Raw genomic sequence first — 22,374 nt, forward strand, 5'->3', positions numbered from 1 at the left:
CTTGAAGACTACAGTAGGCATTGTGGTGAACAGTAGGGGAAAAGATGATAATGCACAAGTGATGTAACATCTATTGACTTTCCGTATGGCAACTTTTAAATTCCATTCATAAAGCTTTCCAAAGTATTTCCAGCTGACAGAAATGAGTGTGTTATGCTCAAAAGATGTCGAGTATAAAGTATAAAGTTTTAAACACTGCAAATGTAGGTTATTTCTCAGCGAATGCAGCTCAAAGAAGTTCAGAAATTATTAATAGAAATTATACAAAATAGGACAATAGGAAATTAATTGTTAAGGGACAAGAAATCCAGTGGGAGTGACTTAAGTAGATATACATAAGATAATGACAAAAAAAAAAAAACATTGCACTGACACTTTCCTGTAATATAAGTTGATAGAGACAGACTGAAAAAGACCTTGCTCCTAACTTTAACCTTCAGCTCTAAAATATGTTTTTATTTACATTTAATAAACTCAAAAAATGAACCTGTAGGAAGTAATCTTCTTCAGCTTGGAAGCTGGCACATCGTAGCCACACTCCTCCAGCACCTCCTGGCGGGCAATCTCCTCCAGAGAGAGGTCAGGTTTGTCCACCAGTCCGGCGCACAGTTCGTAGGTGACCCCGGCTGAGGCGGGCGGCCACTGAGAAGAGCTCTCCCCCTCTGAGGCCGACTGGCCCTCCTGAGATTCCGCCGCGGCTTCGGCGGCACCCTCCTCGGTTTTTTCAGCAGACTTTGGTGGCTGCGTCTTGGCATTTTCCCATTCACACATGTATACAGCTGGTAGTGGGGGAAACAGGAGAAAATGCTGATACACTTGTGTGAAAATAGCAAATTTTAAGTGCAATGACAACTTTTTTATTTTTAAACATTTATTGTCTGATAAACCCCATCATAAACTCCATGTTTAAAATAATCTCATTTTACACTGTAGGCAAACAATTAAATACATCAAATAACAGCAAAAAGAAAAGGCAGAAACAAATATATAAAATCCCAGACTTCCTTGAATTTACTACACTACAGTGTGCAAAAGTCTCTGGTGATTACTAACAAAGGAGGCTTTATAATGGGGCCTCTTGCAGTCTGTTTATGAGTCTGCATTGTTGCTTCGATCCATTTGAATAAAAAGTATGCACAGGATGTCCATGAGATGTATAACAATCTAGCTCTAGACTGGTGACAAAAAGAAACTACTGCAGTGCTTTTGCTGTGCTGCTTTGTGAAACGAGAAAGAGAAAACGCACCTGGACGAAACTGCTTGACGAGGACAAAACAGTGTGAGGTGGTGTTGAAGATCAGCACGGATACACTGCAGACATGAGGGGGGAAAAGGCGGAGTTAAATAAATGTCATCGTCAAACAACACATTAAAACACACTGCAGTGACATGGTGCAATAATCTCTTCCACCCTTCAAGAGAGCAGTAAGTCAGTGGTGAACCAGTTTTTAAATACCTTGTGATGGACTCACAAGTCAGAAACAGGCACAGACCTGGTTCTAAGGGTTAAATGCTGGGTCTAATGACTGGTTTATTCCTGTCGTTCTTGCCCTTGTGAATAACAGTGATGTTTTTAACCTGGTGCGCACAGCTTAGCCAGTCCCAAGTCATTTCAATGATGGTTCAGAAGCTCAGAAATGCTCAGATGTGGTGACTGTAAACTTAGTGTAAGCTATTACGGAGGGACCCGTCACTGATGGCAGCGCTCCCGCATATCCTACAACTTGAAGACATCTTGATGTTAGTCTCCCCACGCTAATACCTGGAAGTTGAGCCAGATGCTATTTGATAAAACCAGCAATGTTTCGCAGTATCTGAATCTATTAAACTATGGTAGTATGTAGACTGTGTCATATACTGTTATATAACCAGCTGATGGGAGGAACACATTCAGCCAAATTGCCACCCAAACTCTCCACAATTGAATACAATGCTGCTCCAGATTACACCATTAAAGCCCCAGTCACACAGGCCTAAAACTAGTTGGCAACCACCTGACAAGCCCTGATCACTAGAGAAAATTGAGTACTCCCCGACCAGTTGTGACTGGTTGCTGGATTTTGTTGGCAGTCACTGTGAAATCAGTTGCTAAGCTCTAGTCAAACAAGCCTAAAGACCTCTCAGAGACCCCCTGTTAATCTTTGGCTGCCATGTAAAGCTGAAGCTCTAGATTTTGGCTCACACTGACCTCATTATTTGAAATTTTGTTTACTGTGAGCACCTGCCACTGTAACAGTATATATATGACACTGAAAAAGAAGAGGTTTGAGGGAGTGTTTAATTGAGACCACTGAAATATTCAAGGTATTAGGTATTAGATAGTCCTGGGCCATTCATGAGGTACACATTAACAAAAATGGGATTATAGAAAAAATTTAAAAAAAAAACCCCAAACCATCATACTCCCCTGATTTAATCTTTGTATTAGACATTTCCTGTTGCAAAGAACTAAAAATAACACACCACTAAAAATAAAATGGTCAGTCAAAATGAACAGTTTTCTAAAATAAGTGGCTTACTTCATTGCTGATTTTCACAATGACTCTTAACAAGCAGGATATGGAGATAAAATAGAAGGAAGGTCAGCATGATATGCTTTGCCAGTGGCACCCAAAGAGCCCTATACGCACAGGTGGGTCAGCGCTCTTGAGTATGTTTGTGCGTGTGTGTGAGTCTGAGTGTTGCTGCCTGTGGCGACTCAAGGCCTGGGGTTTGTGTTGGGAAAGCGGATGCGTCTGAGGCGGCAGGAAGCCCTGCCCTGTCTTTCCCATGGAAAGAAGGAACCAGGAGTTTGCTGTTACAACATCTAGCTGCAGCTCCTGGGCCGATACTAGTTTAATGTCTGTTTGCATTTTAGTTTTGCATTTTCAAACATATGCAATGTCAGCTGAGTAGTTAATCGTCATTAAAGGGATCTTGTGATTTCTTCATGTTGTCACTGTTCCCTTTGTGGTTTGCTTTATTCAGTGCACAAAGTTTCATTTAACATTCAGTGAGAACAAATTTCTGCCTCTTCAAGTGTAAATAAAATTCCAGGGAAAGTACAGAAGATTAAAGACTAAATTAAAGATCCCTTTAATTTAGTCTTTATACTTTTATGCCTTTAGTGTATGTTATTGTGTTTTAGGTTTACTCGTTTAAATGAAATGGTTGCAGCTGTAACAGTAGTAATTTCCCTTTGGGATCAATAAAGTATTCTGACTGACTGACTGACTGACTGATTAACTTCCAACTTGAGATTCAATTATTAGTTATGATATTATAAACTTACATTATGTCCAATAAGCTACCTCATTTTTATTGGTGCAAACGTAGATCAAAGCACATTTTAAACTAATTAAAAATCTCTCAACTTACTGTGTATACTTGCAAAAGGTGCACAAGCTAATAAAAGTATTAGGAAACAGGTCTGCAAACTATGACAATCATTAACCTTTTGCTGTTTTTACACATTCAAACATGTTTGACATTCTCATTTGTTGCTTTATTGGATCTTTGCTTTTTTTTTTTTTTTTGAGAAATGCTTTTGTGTTTAAAATCTCAGAAATGAACCTGATGAATAAAACTAACTACCAGCAATGACATGATTAAAAATCAAAGCTGGAATAAACTTATACTACCTTGTGGTTCAGAAAACAGCTTCAGAAAAAGGCCATCTGTCTCTGGGTTTCTGATTAAAAAGCCCCTGATCCATATCTGGATCCAGACAGCTATCAGGAACTCTGCTACTTATCTATCCACCTCTCTTCTCCATCACTCCATTGTTTGCTCTCGACTCGAGAACACACAGAAGCCATTTTCACCTGCTTCCTGCCTGCTTTCTAGAGCTTTTCTTTCATACTGATATTTCTGAAGATGATTACTGATATATGTGAAAAGACACTGTTGTGAGACAATATCCCTTCACAAGACACATGTGTTGATGATCTAGACAAAAAGTGGGACACACAGGCCTGAGGGACTGGAGCTTTCCCTTGGGGCAGGTCTTGGTCTTATAGTGCGGTTACACACCATTACTGTTCTTCTACTGCTTCCTGCTGAACAAAAAAAAATCTCTAACAGTTAAACCAAGAAGCAGACTAAACGGACACTCAGGACTTTTCATGCACGGTTAAGCTTTCTCTCTGGGGCATCTGGCTGAACAGCGGGAAATCTGGGTTAAAGCAGACATTTGAGAAGCAGGACTAAGGTGACTACTGGTAGAAAGCTTATGGTTTCAGGATATTATTATTGGGCCCAAGTCCCGAAAGAAAAATAAAAGGGTTAAAGGGTACACAATACATCTTCTGCTGCCAGATCTGAGGCAAGGACACAACTATAAACTTAATCTAACAACTTTGGTTTACATGAATCAAGTGTACATCTAGAAGTGACCCCCCCATTTATTTTGTGTTACTGACTAGTATGTTTTAAATATGAAATTTTCTTTGCTTTATTGAGTTATAAGACGGGCATTCATTATTGATACTATAAACACAGTCATAATAAAGCAAGTCAAAAATGATCAGAAACAACCAAGGGTTTAACACGAAGTAATAACATTTTTATCTTTGCTTTTCTGTTAATTCTGGGCCTCTTTTTTTCTCAGATTCATTATAAACTTTCTGCTATAAGCAAGCACTACAAAGCAGTCGCCTTCATAAATACACCGGTGCCAAATCACTGACAACACAAGAATGGCACCTCTGCAATCTTAAATCTATTTCCAATGGTTTGCAATGTATCACAAAGGTTTTTCAGAAAGCTTCATAACACACATCCATAGAAACAAGTCGCCCCAATCAGGCAAAGAAGTCAAAAAGGACATATAGTTGATATCTCATGAGACAGAATGATCTAAATTACAGTTTGTATTGTAGTTTGCCTCATCTTGGAAAAAGATTTCTACGCTGTCAGGTGTGGTTTTACAGTCAGGTAGCTTTTTTCAGAAGACATTATGTAAACATGGCTTAAGCTATAAATCTGACACACACACACACACACACACACACACACACACACACACACACACACACACACACACACACACACACACACACACACACACACACACACACACACACACCCTCCCGCCCACAAGCTTTATAGAAAGTTTCTTAATTAGGTTAAAGAGATAAAACTACATACTTCTCAAATATTTTACTAGCCTAGCGTTGCTGCTAGGTGGGCGAGCCCAAAAAGCATCCTGAACCCAGTGACCAGCAGTGCATAATGTTTGCTATTGTCTCATGTGTTTCTGTAGTTTTCAGAATAACTAAAGTATGGAAGGAGACTGTAAGTCAACCCCTGCTTATATAAACAGAGTAAGAGCTTTGTCCAGACAAGTGGCAGCTAATGAAGCATGTACAGTACCAGTCAAAAGTTTGGACACACGTGTGTCCAAACTTTTGACTGGTACTGTACTTCTTGAGCACATCCAAATCGAAGACCACTGAACACTTCACACTGGACCAATGTGCTCCCCCTGTGCAGAGTTAAGTACTATATCTAAAGGAGCATCCACACAGGAAGCTACTAGCAACTGGGTGGCGATCACAGGCCGTAGAATATCAATGGCATTCAGCAACTTCAAGTGACAATGGGAGAAATAAACCCCAGTCGATGCAATGTGGTCAGGTTTTTCTCAACTTCATGAAACAGATTAATGACAGTGTACCTGACAAGAAACTCATCTTTATGAGAATTCAGAAACAAGCAGAGCAATCTTCATTCATTCAATGACGTATTTCATACCAGACTGCCCACGACCTCTTGTAGTCTGATGCTGCCTTTGATCAAATCTGTCTTTCAAATCTTTTGCTAGTTCTTCTGAAAGACAACATCCTGCTGAAAAGAAAATGCTATGCACACTTACACAAAAATGCAAAACAATCCAGGGTCCATTCAATACATGCCCAAGGGGGAATAACCCATTTCAAAATATCCACATGGGGAAGAGCTGCATGTTCCCAGGGGTTATCTTCTCTAGGAAATACAGGTTTGCATTTACTGCTTTTTTCCTCTGTGGTACTGTTTTTCACAGGAACTTCTCTTTGAGGTCATTAGTGGAGGAAAATGGGGCTGAAATGACCTGAGACTTACCTCAGGGCATCACGCTACACTGAGAACAAGAACTAGAGCTTTGACACAAGTGTGTGATATTTCCCCCACCACCACCACCACCACCACAAAAAAAAGTTTAGACATTTATTGCCATTTTCCCTGTAGAACTGCATGCCACCACTTCCTTCAAAACAAGGTCAGTCAAGGTTGACCATCCTCTAAATACAATGTATTTTTAAGAGATCCCAGATCATTGACGCGTAAAAATACCAGAGACACACACACAAAACAAGTAAAACCTCACTATCTGCACCAACTTGTCAACAGGTTCTCTTTATGTATCCTATTTATCTAATTCATGTAACACAAAAAAATATGATTTTGTGCACTTTTGCTTCTAGTATCATTTAGAGATTTCAGTAAATTAAAAAAATACATGAAGATGCCAATTTAGAGATATGTAGATAATAAGTCTGGACTGGTACAAGCTCAAGCACTCAAGTCATACATCATACAAGATCATACATCCTTATTTGCTGATCCAAGTTAGACAGGATCAAAATATTTGGTTAAATGTTCCTTAGCAAGCTGCACCTTGCATTTGGTAGCCATCAACAAGCTTCTGGCATAATCCTGGCTGAATATTTAACTCTTCTTGGCAGAATTGGTAGAGTTCATTTAAATTGGTTGGTTTCCTGGCACAGACCCAGCTTTTAGCAGAGTCCACAAATTTTCGATAGAGTTTAGTCTTTGAGAAGGTCATTCCAGAAATGTAATCTTAGCCTGCTTTATCCTTTCCAAATCCAGTTTTGATGTCTGTTTGGGATCACTGTCCTGTTGGAACACCCAGCTGTGTCTAAGTTTCAAACATCTAGCTGTTCATTTGAGATAAAGTTGAAAAATATGGAGGTAGTCCTTCTTTATTCCATCTATTTTTTGCAGTGTACCAGTACCACTGGTAGCAAAACAGCTCCAGAGCATGATGCGTACACCACCATGCTTGACAGATGGTACAGTGTTCTCACCTTTACTCCTCCAAACAGACCTCTAGTCACTGTGGCATTTGACTTGTCCATGTGGGCATATATAATATCTGATATAATATATAAAAAATATTGAATCATTTGGCCTTGGGTACAATTGTTTTAACTGATGATCTTGGAATCTGCAGTTGTTTAGAAATGGCTCCAAGAGACCTTCCCAACTTGTGTAAATCTACATTTCTCTTTCTTAGAGCTTCACTGCGTTCTATGAATTTTCCCAGATTGGTGATTGCTGTGATAGCAAACAGGTAAAGTTCTAGGCCCGGCACCACAGGACCACAGCCCAGCACAGCACCAGGCAATCAACCGCACTGCAGTTTGATGGGGGGGGCGGATATCCCCCCTTGCCAAAATCAGTTCAGGATGCCAAAATGTATAAAGCATACAAAATCTGTATGAAACCCTGAGTCTATCTATATATTTTAGCCTGCATCTACACTTTTGACCTTGTATGGAAATTCAAAACATTCAAACTTGTGCACCCAAATATTGTTTTTTAAAAGTCATTTTTTCTGGAAAAAGAACTGTTCAAAGAAATCATTAAAAGCCCAAAATTGCCAAGACATCCATGCCCATAATGAGTGTATGTAAACATCTGACCACAACTATATGTTACAAAATAGCTTTTCAGATTGAAAAATGTCTTCTGACAAAAACATGCACATTGTACAGATTTTTGTCTATAGTAAGGCTGTGTATCAGCCAACTTGGTCTTGTTTTAGGCCACATAATTTTTTCTCTGTAGCTTGATATTATTTGTTAGCCAATTAGTTTGCCAGGAAGATACACTGTGTAAGTGTTTACACAAATAATGCATGGACAGGAGCAATGCATCAATTAATGTTTTTTCAAGCAAATTAAGTGTTTTACCTGTCATGGGTTCGCATGAAGTCCCAGGATTTTTTCGTGCCGTTCTGTGAAGACAGATGAAATAAAACACCATCATTAAACATGATAAAATCTACTGTAATTCTTAGACTCTGTGGTTCTGCAATAGGGTCAATCAAAAGTGTATAAAAAAAAAGTGTGCATACAGTTTGCAATTAAGTGTACCATAACATCTCACTTGTTTTATTTCATGCGATTTGCATGGCCAGACATCAAATCAAGTCTGATTTCTTTAACAAGAAGGTTGAAAAGGTAACAAATGCCACACAACCGATGTTTGACATATCACAAACCGCACCCAACTAAACCATCTGCAGATGCAAAGCAAAAGAAAAACACCACGAAACACTTGTTGACTTAAAGGGCTTTCCTGTGTATAAAGTTACATCCTAAAAAAACCAACACATTCTCCATTTACTTTTTGTGCCTTGCAATTGCAGTGAGAGACTCCTGATGACTAAACACTGAAACACGCTCTCTAGTTATTCAACTTAAGTGATAGAAGTTGTGTTTTAATGCCCTGTGGTCACATCAGTACATTGACAGGACGTGCAACTTCACTCCTTCAGTGAATTTCCATCCCCATAATTACAATCAAACTGCCAAGGAGGTGTGTTATCTACACAAAAGACACAACCACAAATATTCTGGCAATCAGAGGACTTCAATTTATAGCTAGTGACACACACATTGTCTGGTGTGTCACTAGCATCTGCAAAATGAAGAGCTAACATCCCGATAGCCTGGTTTATGTTCTTTTAGGTTATTTTCATTCATACCAGGCAGGAAAACTATGAGTTTGAGTCATGACTTAAAATTTGCTTGACCTAAATAGTTACAATATCCTAGTTGAAATATACCAAATTGTTTATGTTTATTTGCAATAATTTACTCATCTAATACAGTGGTGCTAAAGAATAAGTCTGGCAGGTGAAAACAGCATTCACCAAAGCTACAATTACATGAGCAATCTTTGCCACAAACTTCATTTTCCAGCTGTTTTCCCACAGACAGCTGGAAAAACAGGAGCAACTTTCAAAGAAAAGGTGTGCCAAGTATGTAGAATCATTACCAAAAAGACCTGAGGCCATTATTGCTGCCAAAGGTGCAGCACCAAGTACTAAATGAAGGCCCCAAAGCCCTGTTTTTGCTTTAGTATTGTTTTGTTGTTTTTTTTTTTTTGTCCCTGTGCCCCCCAGGTATGGAAGTCAAACTAAGTGTTGACAGTAGGAAAAATAAAGAATACCTCCTGACTTGTCATTTAAATAATTGAGTTGTGCAACATTAACAAACACATTCACTGTGTGAACTAACCACATTAACCCAGCATATTCCTCTCTCCAAATACAGTGCTGTTTAAATATGGTAAAGTTGGCCTACATTTCCTATGCCTGAAGAAATGTGGCCTTGATTCAAATTTAGGCTACACCTCTTCTCCACCTACAAGCTCTTTCAGACGCACGGGTGACAGCTTTACTAGAACAGGCTTATTCCAGCTACAACAGACCCAGTGTGAGTGAGCTTGTGCACTTTCAGTACCACCCAAGAAAAGGGAGGAGGTGAAATGATTGAATAAGACATAATATAGCTGCTGTTGTAGCAACAAGATTTGTGGTTAAAGCTGCAATGTGGAATTTAAAGATTTCTATCTGAAGGGAAAGGTTTAATCACAACTGACTGATTGTGTGGAAGTTTATTTCCTTTCAAAACATGTTCCACAAACAAAATCAGCTAAAAAAAAAAGAAAAAAAGAGAGAACTGCAAACTTTAGACCTGCAAGGAAAAGGTGTAGCTTTAGCATGTCTACTATCAGATATCCAATCTTTTTTTTCCCCAGTTCACTACCTCATTCCGGTTTTCAACTACATATTTTAAGATTTAAATAACTTAGTACCTAAATAGTTTCATACAATGCCTTAGGCACCAGACACATAGTCCTACAGACCGGTCAGCAACTCTCTGGCAACCACAAGTCACTAGGGATAAAAATGTGTAGTCCCCGACCAGATGGCAAGCGATTGCTGCCAGTCACTAGGTTTAATTAAACATTAAGAGGTATACACAAAGCTGCACCAAAAACCTCCATGCAAATGCTTAGGTTGCTAGCAAACTGCAACAGTGAGCTGTAGCTTACATGTAAGATGCTGACTTGCCTGCAAACACTGCTTGAAATGCGTGAAAAATGTGATGTAAACCAGAAACTTGAGCCATTTCACTACCACTATTCAAGTAATGGCAAGGGTTTGCCTCATCGTCCGCATAAGTTATGAGCAACCACGGCAATTTGCTGGCGACCAAAGCAGTCATATGGAGGTTTTTGATGCAGCAACTTCTTTAAAACCGATTTCGCCTAGTGACAGCCAGCAACCACTCGCTAACCAGACAGGAAATGCACAATTTTCCCTAGCAACCAGAGGTTGCCAGTAGGTTCCCACCCAGTCTCTCCATCTGTGTGACAAAGGCCTAAGCCAAAATAATTGAAAAAACTATAGAAATTTGGTCTAAAGAAGAATGATACTATATTGGCCTGAATTAGTGTGTAAGCTGACATATTTTAGAGGACTTGACAAATGTGTGTTTAGATATTATTTTTACAGGAGCAGTTTATAAGTCTTAGTTTCTGCCCATTGAAAATAAGTCTTTTAGAAACCTACACATGAAGCAATAAAAATTAATAACTTAAAGACTGGATTGAATTTCTGATTTTGTTCTAAAACAAAAGTAATATAATTCAAAAGTATGACACATTATTTATAACAGATAAAGCAAGAAAAATAGGCAGTTTTTGGCAAATGTTGGATATTTTTTGCTGGATAAATACCTTGAAAACTACTGCACTTAATAAATCACCTAACAAATTTGGTACTACAATTTTACATATGGCAGATCTTTATGCCTTGTGAGTGCCTCCTCTCTATTTGTAGACAACCTGTTTAGTAGAAAAAAATACTTACATAAAACAGCTCTAAACAGGGTTTTGTTTGTTTTTTGAATAACTGTTCAAATGGTCATTATTTCATGAAAAAGATTTTACTGCTGATTTTTTAAAATGTATTTCTGGGTACTTTGAGCACCACTTCCATGTAGTTCCATTATATTTAGACTGGGCAACTCACACCATTACAATCTAGATGGGAAAAAAATGGGCAACCGTCAGAGGAAAAATATGTAACATTGGTTTAGTAATATAGTAAATCCACATCTAAGGGGAATTTCTAAGGCATTAAAATGCACATCAACAAAAGGCAAGCTACTACAACAACCGAGCCTCCAGCACATGATGTAAGAGGTCAAAGTCACATGACCTTAACGTGACGCCAAGCCAGGATAATTCTGTTCATGCACCATTAACTGTCCTGATTTGGTGTGAAATGGAATCATAAAACATTTGTGTTCATTTGTTTGGCTCCAGAAGTAAAAGACTGCCCAGTTACATGTGCAGTTTTACTACATATGTTTATTCATAGATAGCAGCATTTTATTTGAACTTCTTCAGTTTGAAAACAATAATTTTCTTCATCAAATAGCAGATGAGTGACTATCTTTTGGGTCATGATTAGTTTTTATAATTTCATAATACTTTCCATACAAAACTATTAATAAATTATTAAGGCCATTTAAGGCCATAATAAAACAATCCTTAGCATCACATACAGTGGGAATGAAACAATCACTACAATGGAGCTTTGGAAACTTAAGTTGCTCAAAAATGATAAATATTTGTTGGCTGCAGCTTCTGAAATGACCTTTCTTTTTAATTAATTAAAAACAGAATGCGTTTGGAGTTGAGACTTTTTTTTTTTTAAATGAAATTATTCCAAAACTGCAGTGATTCCAAACTTTCAGTTATAAAACTCAATCTAGAAAAGAAGAACAATTATTTTTAATCACATCTTCATTAAATCCAAACAATACATTTTAACTGACTGAATTGAAAAAACAAAACTATAGCGAAAAATGAGAGTCACACATAATCTGATGTTCGGCCATTATTAAAGCCATGACATTATGTGATTATAAAGAACTGCAGACATGCTGCTGGTGTCATTACTCACGAAATCCTTCCATGTCAACAATGAGCGTATGTGTTTTATATGGTATCATTCCTATATGAGGCCACGCCAGACCAAGCCCTTTCACTTTTCCTTATGAAAGCAAAGCTGGTATGGTGACGGACTGTGTGATAAATCATTTTGTCATGACTGAGGCGGGGATGCACGTCTCTTGGCTTGTTGCTTTATAAAAAAGTGCTTGGCTCTGGAAAATGCTCTGCTGAGGCCTAGTATTTTTGCTGTCACTGAATCTATTACATGGAACCGGCAGGGTATTTGCATAAGTAAATGGTTATATATGCACTAAGGTTGCCCTTCCCCTAAACCCATCCATGTTGTTCAGTACCGAGCCTATAATTTGAATTAAAGTTAGAAGAACACCACATACTGTGAGCAGCCTCATCATGTAGCGATGTGACCATTTTCTGGCAACAGCCTTAAAAAAAAAAAAAAAAAAAATCAGGACATTTCTCTCATTTGTTGACATTACTTAATGTTTTAATTACTTTATTGATTTAATGAAAACAACCAAGCAAAGATCAGTGATTCCCACAGGCCACCACAGGGTCACTTTGTGACACTACTTAATGGAGTAATAATCAGCTGCCTCTCCAGTAAGCTCTTTATCCTGTGGACAGACTCCAGTTTCAGCATCTTAAGCAGCAGACTGCAACAAAACTGCAGCATCAGTGAGCTTGACATAACTAGTAGTGCCTTAAGATCCAGTTCTCCAGCTACTGCACGTTATGGTTAAAGTGGCCCGATCTCTTGAAACAAATGCTAAAATGAGTCAGGACTCAAAATACGCTTGGATGGCAATTAACGTACCTGGGGGCCGGCCCAAGTAAAGTCTATGTGCCGGAAGCACCGCAGACACAAGTTTGAAAACGCTGTCGGATTCTGAACTCATAAAAATGTGTATAATCCTAGGACAGGGAGACAAAAACAATAATTATCACAAAATGACTTTTCCTTAATAGAAATATGAAACACTGTCAATAAAAAGTTGGCAGAACTGATTCCATCCATGTTCTGACAGACAACATGAAAGGCCAGTGACCAATCATTAGGACTGGATTAGAGTTACAGCCACATCAGGTTAGGTTGATGTACACAGTACAGGAGGAGCAGCCGGCAGCAGCACATATGGTGATGTTTGGGCTACTGCTGCTGTACATACCAGTATGCTAGGAGTATGAGTAAAATAAAACACAATTGACAACAGAAAAAGTTAATGAAAACTCAGCCTACGACTCAAAAGATGCTGACATTACTGAAAAGCAGGGTCAGAGGAATTTGGTAGTGTGGAGATATTTTGTCTATTTAAAGTCTGTCAAAGAAGCTGAGCAGCCTACGCTGGAAAGTGCATCAAAAGCATGTTTCCACAAAGGTATGTAACACCACGAATCATTTTTACCATCTGAAGCAGTGCCATCTTTGCACAGTTGACCATTTACCTGCTGACCATTATGCTGCAGCTAGAGTACTGACAGGGACAGAGAGCATATTTATCCCATATTGGCTTCTCTTCATTGGCTCCCTGTTAAATTTAGAATAGAATTTAAAACCTTTCTCCTCACATACAAGGTCTTGAATAATCAGGCCCCACCTTACCTCAAAGACCTCACAGTCCCATATCACCCCAATAGAGCACTTGGCTCTCAGACTGCTGGCTTACTTCTACCTCCCCTCACCCCCAACCAATCACGGCAGACTCTCTGAGCTCCAAACCAGGCTCCCCCTGAGCCTGGTTCTGCTGGAGGTTTCTTCCTGTTAAAAGGGAGGTTTTCCTTTCCACTGTTGCCAAGTGTTTGCTCATAGGAGGGTCGTTTCAATTTTCGGGTTTTCTCTGTAATTACTGTAGGGTTTTTCCTTTTTCCTATACAGCACCTTGAGATGACTGTTGTGATTTGGCACTATATAAATCAAATTGAATTGAATTACCTGCATAATGCAATGCAAGCACAATGAAAGACTTTACAAACCCAGACACTTTCTCCTGTACTATGCCTTACGACAAAAAAAGAGATCACGAATCATGAATGCAACAGCCTACTTTATCGTAAATGTTGATTTAATCGACTGATTAAAGTAACTAACCTTCGCTACAAACTTCCTGGCAATTTCCCAGTGATAGAGTGTAGAGAGACAGCTGTGTCATACTTCGCTGCCACATCAGATCTGTGATCAAGTTGCACATCTGATCCACATATACAAGCCTCACTGCCCACTTCATTGAGATAGTAGTGCACTTCTTGTGCCTTTTTATTTTATTTATTTATTTATTGCCTCTAAGATAAAACGGACCACAACTGAGAGAATCTGTCAGTTTTCTTTATGTTTGCCTTTGTTTGCATTTGAAAGTTGAATTTGTACTGAGGATGTATACAGAATGTTCTGTTGTTTTTTGTATATTTATTTGTGGGTTTGTTTCTCAACAATTTTGAATACATACAAAAGAAATGATATAGTACAGTTTGTTTTAATGTTCTTTTTTATTAATATCTACATTATTTATTTGGAGCTGACCAAAACATTTCTTCCATTTTGTTTGTGTTCTTCTGTAACACCTCAGGCTTTTGACTAGTTACAATTAAGATTTTAGTTTATTATATAAACCTGCATTATTTATTTAAATAACAGTTATACAGTATAATGTTCTACAATATATTTGTGTTTCGTTCAACTTTTGACAGAAAATAAATATCATTTAAAACAAAATTAACCTTATATCTTCACTTAGGAGATTATATTATATCTTCACTTAGGATATATATATATATATATATAAAATTTTCCATTTAGTTTAGCCATGTAATACCTATCTAAAGAAAATATAGATAGTATAATTGTTTTACCAGTATAAAAAAATGATCAACAGTGGAGTGGTTGCCAATTAAGACTGCATTTTCCAATTAATGCACTATATATAAATTCACATTAAATGAATATAACTAAAACCAACATGGCTTCTGTGAGGAAGAATGGTCAAAAATACATCCTCATTATCACGCAAGTCTCAGCTGAGGCTACAGAAAAGATCTGATGGAGTTCACTGTAGCTAGAAGAGGTTCTACAGCTTACTACATTCAAGAGTTGTACTGCATTTTTCCAGGCTAGACTGCTTTTGAGAGTCTTCATTTTTCAGAATAATGAAACCATTTACTAGGGTTGTGAAGGAAAAATTGTGCTTTTTCAAATTTGCTCTGTGCAGAGGACGTGCACAGGAAAGGTGCACTGTCATTTCAGTGTAAACTGGAACTACTACACAGAATACTCTGGTAACAACAGACACTGGAAGTTATGAAACACTCAGGATAAAAATAACATCCAAGAAGGTCTTGCTATTTTGAAAAGCAAAACAGAATAGAAACTCATCGGGATTTCAGGGAGGAAAATGGAGTCAAAGACATGCCTTTCGAACCAGAAGTTGGAAGATTAAAGAAATGCCTTAATATTGTCAACAATTTCAGAGACACAGAGACTAGCAACCACCTTGATCACGGTCTAGTTTGTTTACAGTGATCATTAAAATATCACCATTAATTGGGCAATGATTAATGTTAAAAACGCTACAGACACAACATGTTTAATTTACAGTAAATACCTACTGCACAAGGTAAAACTGCACCGCATGAATGTATCAGCACACACACACACACACACACACACACACACACACACACACACACACACACACACACACACACACACACACACACACACACACACTCCCTCTTTAGTCTGCTGTTACCACTCACAGATGGCGGGGTTCCCCTCATTACTCAGGCCACTTGCTGAGAGAGGGGAGGCGGGGACAGCTTGAATGGCCCAGGGGAGATGGAGAATCATGGCCGACACGGATTACGACAGAGAGATTAGCCCATGGGGGGAAGAGAGAGAGACACAGACAGAGAAAGAGAGAGAGAGAGCAAGGGAAGCAGAAGCAGGCTACAGAGGACCTTGAAATTAATGTGGTCCCTCTGGCTTTGGCCATCTGAAATGACAGGCTCGTATGTGAATAGCTATTGGGGGGGAGGGGGGGGGGGAGTATAGTCTTGATCTTTTAGGTGCTTAAAGTCTAATAACCATCAAACACACACCTTCTATGCTGACTATAAAGCTGGCAGCCGCAGCAGGAATTAAAAAAAAAAAAAAAAACTACCATCCTCAAATAAAATACCTCCTTTGAGTCTCATCTCCAGTTTTTTTTTTTCCTGGTTTCAGTTATAGTCTCTCTCAGCAGAGCTATCATTACAATGGTCAACAGTGTTTTAAAAATGACAGAAGCATCTACACTTGCATAAACTCACTGATCAGTTTAAAAAAAAAAAAAAAAGCGCAGCGTGTATAATATTCACTTTGGGTCCCTTTCTCAAGGACACACTTTCCAAGTACACACTGAATGACTGTGTCCTCCAGTGAAATCCACAGAGAGAATAAACCTCAAATCAAAGCCAGTATACATCAATGTCCCTCCATTTTCAAAACCTCTATGACAAGGGTATTCAATTTAAATTTAAGGAGGTCCAGTTAGAGAAAATTTCCTCAAACAAAGTCTGTCCATCCATCCATCTATCCATCCATCCATCTTCCACTTCTCCGGGGCCAGGTTGTCCCCACAACCTGGCACCAGCCTAAGCAGAGAAACCCAGACCTCCCTCTCCCCACCCATCTCCTCCAGCTTATCCGGGGGAACACCAGGGGAATGCCAGGCCAGCTGAGATATAAGCTCTCCAGTGTGTCCTGGGTCTACCCCGGGACCTCTGCATGCTAGGACATGCCCAAACCTCCTCAACTGGCTCCTTTCGATGTGGAGGAGTAGCGGCTCTACTGTGAACCTCTCCCGGATGGCTGCACTCCTGCACTCCTCCCTCTAAGGGAGAGGCCAGCCAGCCTTCAGAGGAAGCTCGTTTCTGCTGTAAAGATCCAGAATATCATAAAGTTCCATGTGCATTATAATTCAGTGCAATATTCCTAAATTGCCTAACAGCTGTATCAACATCACTCTGTTTCCCTAACTTACTTATATTTTCACATGATTTGATTGGCTGAGTAACATCATGTGTGATAAATTACAATGCACACAACTGGTCTGTGTGTTTCCTGTGTGTATACCACGACCATTGTAAAGACAAAGGAAAAAGCTCTGCAGATTAAAATAACCCTACTGAGAAAAATTGTGCAGAGTAAAACAGAAACAGTCCATCAAAATCTAATAATAGGTATGGGTCCGTAAAGAACAGCATCTGGGTCTGGATCTGGACCGCAGTCCACCAATTGGTGACCTAGGCTCTATGAGGAACAGCTTTCCTCATATTCATTGATTAGTCTTCCTTCTAGACAAGTTAAACTGCCAAAGAAAATCTCCCACATTTTAGACTATATAAAGCACCACTGAAAAACTATGTGAACTGCAACCCCAGCCAGTCTAGACCTGTATTTCACCAAAGGAAATTTTCACTGAAATTGTACCTTTAACACAGAGCAGATAAAAGATGTAATCACCCTAACTGTCATTCTAAGTTTCTGGCATTTTGAAGTCTCAAATTAGCTTTTTGGCAACCACCATGTTTGTTTTTGGAGCCAGAAGTCACCATTTTAAATACAGGGTGAAAGGATTAGTTGTAAACTAACAGCAGCAGGGGCTAGGGGCTGTGCGTGCACGCACACACACACACACACACACACACACACACACACACACACACACACACACGCTAAATTGGTGCTAAGTAACAGACTAATAAAAATCCTAGAATTTCACTCATCAAAACTGAAACACAAACTCTACAAGAATTTCAAAATCAATACAATACCCAGAAATGACCTGATACTATTCAATAACAAGGGATTAAAAAAAGGAAAAAAAAAAAACACAGGGCAAACAATTTAGAGAAAAAAATTAAGATGCTTGCTTTTCATGCTATATTTTTGATTTCTGATGGGTTTTTTTGCACTTCTCCTGTTTAGGGTGTCGCTCCTTTCCCACCCACAATCAGCGTTTAACCTACGCATAACGTCATCCACATTGGGCTACGTGGTGTTTGGACCTTGGAGAACTTGGAGGCACATTTGCATTGGTTACAAACCCTTTTGTGTAGGTAAATACCTACGCAAACGGACACAAAAGTGGTACCATAAAACAAGCATAATATGTCATTGTTGCTGAAACAGAGGCTTTACTGACCTCTCGAAATTCCTCCTCAAGAGTTCAGTGTTGTGAACGTCAGCTCCTTCAGCTGCTACTGAGGTGAGGAGCAGTGTGCCTGTCTGTCTGCAGCAGTGCTGTGTGAAGTTGTGTGTCAGCTGGGGGAGGTGAAGACAGCAGTAGTGGTAGCAATACTGGAAATGAGTTGTAAATGAGTATCCAATTGTACTAAATAGTTTTTTAGTATTGATTAGAATCTGAGTATTGATTTTATTAAAAAAATTTTAACTGTTAGTTTGGGCACTTTAACCCTCACACAAGTAGCACCAGTGAGTGCTCCACTAGTGAGAGCTACCATAAACAGAGATTATTATTATCATAATTTAAAATACTTCTGCAATAAAAGCATTTATCTCAAGGCAAACCTGCAAAAATCCAATTTAAAATAATTAAAACTGATGCAGCAGTTATTCATTAAATCTGAATGTTTAAACTGTGATAACTAATTTTGTTGTGTTGGTCCTTATTCAGTATCGCATTATGAAAGCAACAGATTTTTGTGAAATAAGGCTCACTCTCACAAAGTTAATGAATAATCCACTTGAAACTGCCCTTAATTACATGCAGACAATAATTTCTTCACTATGGCAGTCATTTAACTACTGTGATTTAAGCTCAAGTAGATAAATATCATTCATGTAAGAAAATATGTGCTTCAAGATAAAGATCTCATATTCATTCACTGACTGAAAGCTGCACGAGGTACATAATTCCAGATGAATAATTCAAATCATTATAATGAATAAATGGAAGGTGATTATCCCGGCCTAAGTACCAACTCGTGATTCGCTGTCAGCATGAGATGACAAAGAGAAGAGGGGTTTCCCAGAGTCAACAGGACACAATCACCTGCTTTGTTGAAGGAGGCAAAAGTGGTGAGACAAAACGCCAATAAGCACTAATGATGCAGAGAGCCTCTTATGCATGACATTATCTACTTTTTGAGCGTGCTGCTGTGAGTGTGAGCAGATTCCTGTTAATGACCAATAGTGAAAGCTGAAGATGTACAGATGAACATAAAAGGATTGTGGGAGAGATGCTCCCTCGGCATGATTGAAAAGCCTTTGTGGGGAGTCTCTGAACAACCCTCCTGAGCTGCAAGATCAGAAATGATGAGAACGAAAGAGAAGGCGGGACAGAGAGAAAAACAGAGAGGGTCCACCACCATCTCCTTTGTTGTCCTTCTGCTGTTTTTTTGCTGTTCCACCATCCTCTCGACAGGCTTAACCTTCCCCCTCTCCTATCACAGGTGTGAACCCCAAATGGGACAAACTCCCTCAACAGGAGTTTTTGGATTACACTGAAAGCAACACAAAAGAGCACATTCCATAGATGTAGATCAGTTGCAGTTTCTTCACAATTTGTCACTGTAAGTGCCATCTGAAAGCCCCTTTTACTCATTTGTTTCCAGAACAAAACAGACAAAAATGGTATGACATGAAACAGTATTAAAATGCTCTTAAAATCTACTGCTGTAATGCAGCAGTTATTGAATTTTAAGAATGAGTTCTGCACCACAGTCACTATCCAGGTTTTACACCACAGAAGACATCGCTATAGCCCAGGAACAGAGAAACTGCACAAATATTTTTGAAACCTAAAAATAAATTCATCCTGGACTGCCGCCCATGTTTGGGTAAGCAAACATTTCTCACTTTGCAAGGAGACCATCAGGACACTCAGTCATCACACTTTGCTGTGTTTTAGTGGGAGGACAATTTTTATAGTAAATTTTTAATGACTAACGAATTTTTAAAAACATCAAACAAATCAAGGTTTAATCAGGGGTGACACTTTAGGAACTCAAGTCCATACCTTCTCATCTTTAAGATGCATATTTATAGGCAGTGCGGTGAGGTAAATGATGAGAGTGAGGATGAGATTTTAGTCATGGATGATCAGCTCTGCCTGAATTGTTTTACCACAATGACCTGGATACGAAGCTAAAAATGGATAGATGACAGATGATAGGGGATGGATGGATGGATGGATAATGACTAAAACTCCACATACAAGCCCCCTGAATCACCTATGTCCTTGGATAACTAAATATTATAGGCCTACAAGACAACTGAATGCACATAAGAAGTGGTGTAAAAAGCAAGATGTTTGAGATTAGAAAGTCATTTTTACACTTGAATGTTAACATGATACAACATACTTCTAGAAATAGCAAAGTCAAGATAGACTAAATGAATTGCAAAAGCATGTGCATAAATATGCACAAACATTGTATAAATCTATAACTTACAACATATGCACACTTAAAAAACATCTGCATACGTTTTCCTATCCACATTTTTCTCTCTGGTCAGTGATTTGGAGATCTCCCTGTTTGCCACATTTAAATATTTCAACCTCACTGAATGAATAACATCAAAATCATATTTAGAAAAATGTGAGATAACTGTCACTCTATGGTCTGAGTCAGAGAGTGACGAAATGAATGACTGAATGAATAACTTGTGACTGTTAGAAGAAATTGTGAATTTCATTATGGCATTGACAAAGAAACCAGATTTAATGGGGGTTGGGCACGGGAATCAAAACTGGTTCCAAACTGTCCAGTCCCTGAGCAGCTCATCCCTCCAAGCCTATCAGTTCATTTCATTAATGCACAATGCATCTTGCAAAACAATGACATCAAACTTGTGTCAGAGGATCTTTTCTTTTTGGAAAGCCTTTTATTCTTCTGTTTCTAAACTGTGTTCAGATGCTGTGAAAGTAAAAGTTGCACTGCTTCTGAAAACCTGTGTAGGCCTATTTTTTTTCTCCACATTTAAAATGTGATGAGCCAGTAAGAGAATCAGCAAAAAAACCCACAAGGTAATGACATCAATAATCATCCTTAATGAGGAAACCTCTCATGTATGGTCTGTATCGGAGCTGATGTTCTTTCTCGTGCTCCCATTAGAGACCTTGCATCCTCTTCTATTACACCAACCCTCTGCATGTCCTCTTCCACTACATCCATAAACTTCCTCTGTGGTCATCCTCTTTTCCTCTTATCTGGCAGCTTCATATTCTACATCCTTTGTTCAATATACAATTAAGGAACAAATATTTTCAAAATAAATAATTGGTAAATTCATGCAAAAGGCTGACGCTGTTCTGAGGTCTGTATATTTCTCTGCACTGTTCATGTTCTGTCCATGACCTGCACATTTGTTGCAGCGCAGTAAAACACAAACAGGCAGGATTTAAACGTGCAAATCTCCTCAATCAATGTCGCTCAAACACAAACATGTGCAACTTAATTCACTATAACCCTGAACTTTGAAAACCTATGACCTTATTAGACCCACCAGACTGGGTCACTTTGACAGCTGAGATCAACAAGTCTCCCCACCATACAGTGCACACAGAAAATAAAAAGATCTTCTCTTGTCGTGTTACAACGCAAAACCAAGTCATCTCCACCTCCTCGCTCTAATGTAAACCATGTGCCTCTGTTAAACCATGAAGAAAAAAGCCCTCTGCAGCAGCAGGCTACCGTTAGCATGTTAGCACATAGCTGCCTGTTAGCTTAGCTATCTCGCAAAATTCAGACACAACTACGTGCGAAACAGACCAAATACACAAGCCGTTTTGTCATCGTGGTACACGTAATGCCAATTGTTGCTGTCAGTGACTGTGTTTAAGGTCGGCTTAGCCTTCTTGTTATGCTAAAAATGAATGGGGGGAGGGCGGGGGTTGGGCTAGCCTACAGCATCCAGCAGCATCTACATGCCGTTATTACACAGAAATAACTCACCTGGCTATAGTGCACCCTGAACGGCTTTAGATAGTGAGACTCTGTGCACGGAACCACTTCAATGTTGTTAATCTCTTCCATAGTTTACACTTGGAGCTGGATTTGGAGGCTCACCGCTGTTTGTCTGTCACCCGCACACTAACTGACAGTGAAGGAATGTCTACGGAAGCCGGGAGAGGACATGAGACCAACCTGTGAGGGAACAATGGAAAAAGAAAATCGAAATGGATGGCGTTAAAAATGTTAGTAAACTATAAATAAAGACTAAAAAAGTTATTATTGTTTCATCGTAGCCCCGATTATCTTTAAAGAACTTATCTAAATAAAAAAGGCAGGCACAATGGCAGCAGCAATTACTTTATGTACACTCATTCAACATTCAAT

General features: G+C 38.9%; 1 protein-coding gene across 2 annotated transcripts in view; it reads right to left on the reverse strand.

Moving 5' to 3' along the window:
• The window catches only part of nudt14 (nudix (nucleoside diphosphate linked moiety X)-type motif 14), a 32,580-nt gene extending 10,437 nt beyond the window's left edge, over positions 1–22,143 (reverse strand). For both annotated transcript variants that reach the window (XM_030721526.1, XM_030721527.1), the window contains exons 1-4: positions 21,991–22,143; positions 7,956–7,999; positions 1,247–1,311; positions 488–779 (exon numbers count right to left, since the gene is read on the reverse strand). In XM_030721526.1, the coding sequence (XP_030577386.1) occupies positions 488–779; positions 1,247–1,311; positions 7,956–7,999; positions 21,991–22,071 (482 nt within the window). In that variant the 5' untranslated portion in view covers positions 22,072–22,143. The remainder of the gene's footprint in view (positions 1–487; positions 780–1,246; positions 1,312–7,955; positions 8,000–21,990) is intronic.
• Between the last annotated feature and the right edge of the window lie 231 nt (positions 22,144–22,374).

Source organism: Archocentrus centrarchus, chromosome 24, assembly GCF_007364275.1.
Source record: "Archocentrus centrarchus isolate MPI-CPG fArcCen1 chromosome 24, fArcCen1, whole genome shotgun sequence".
NCBI lineage: Eukaryota > Metazoa > Chordata > Actinopteri > Cichliformes > Cichlidae > Archocentrus > Archocentrus centrarchus.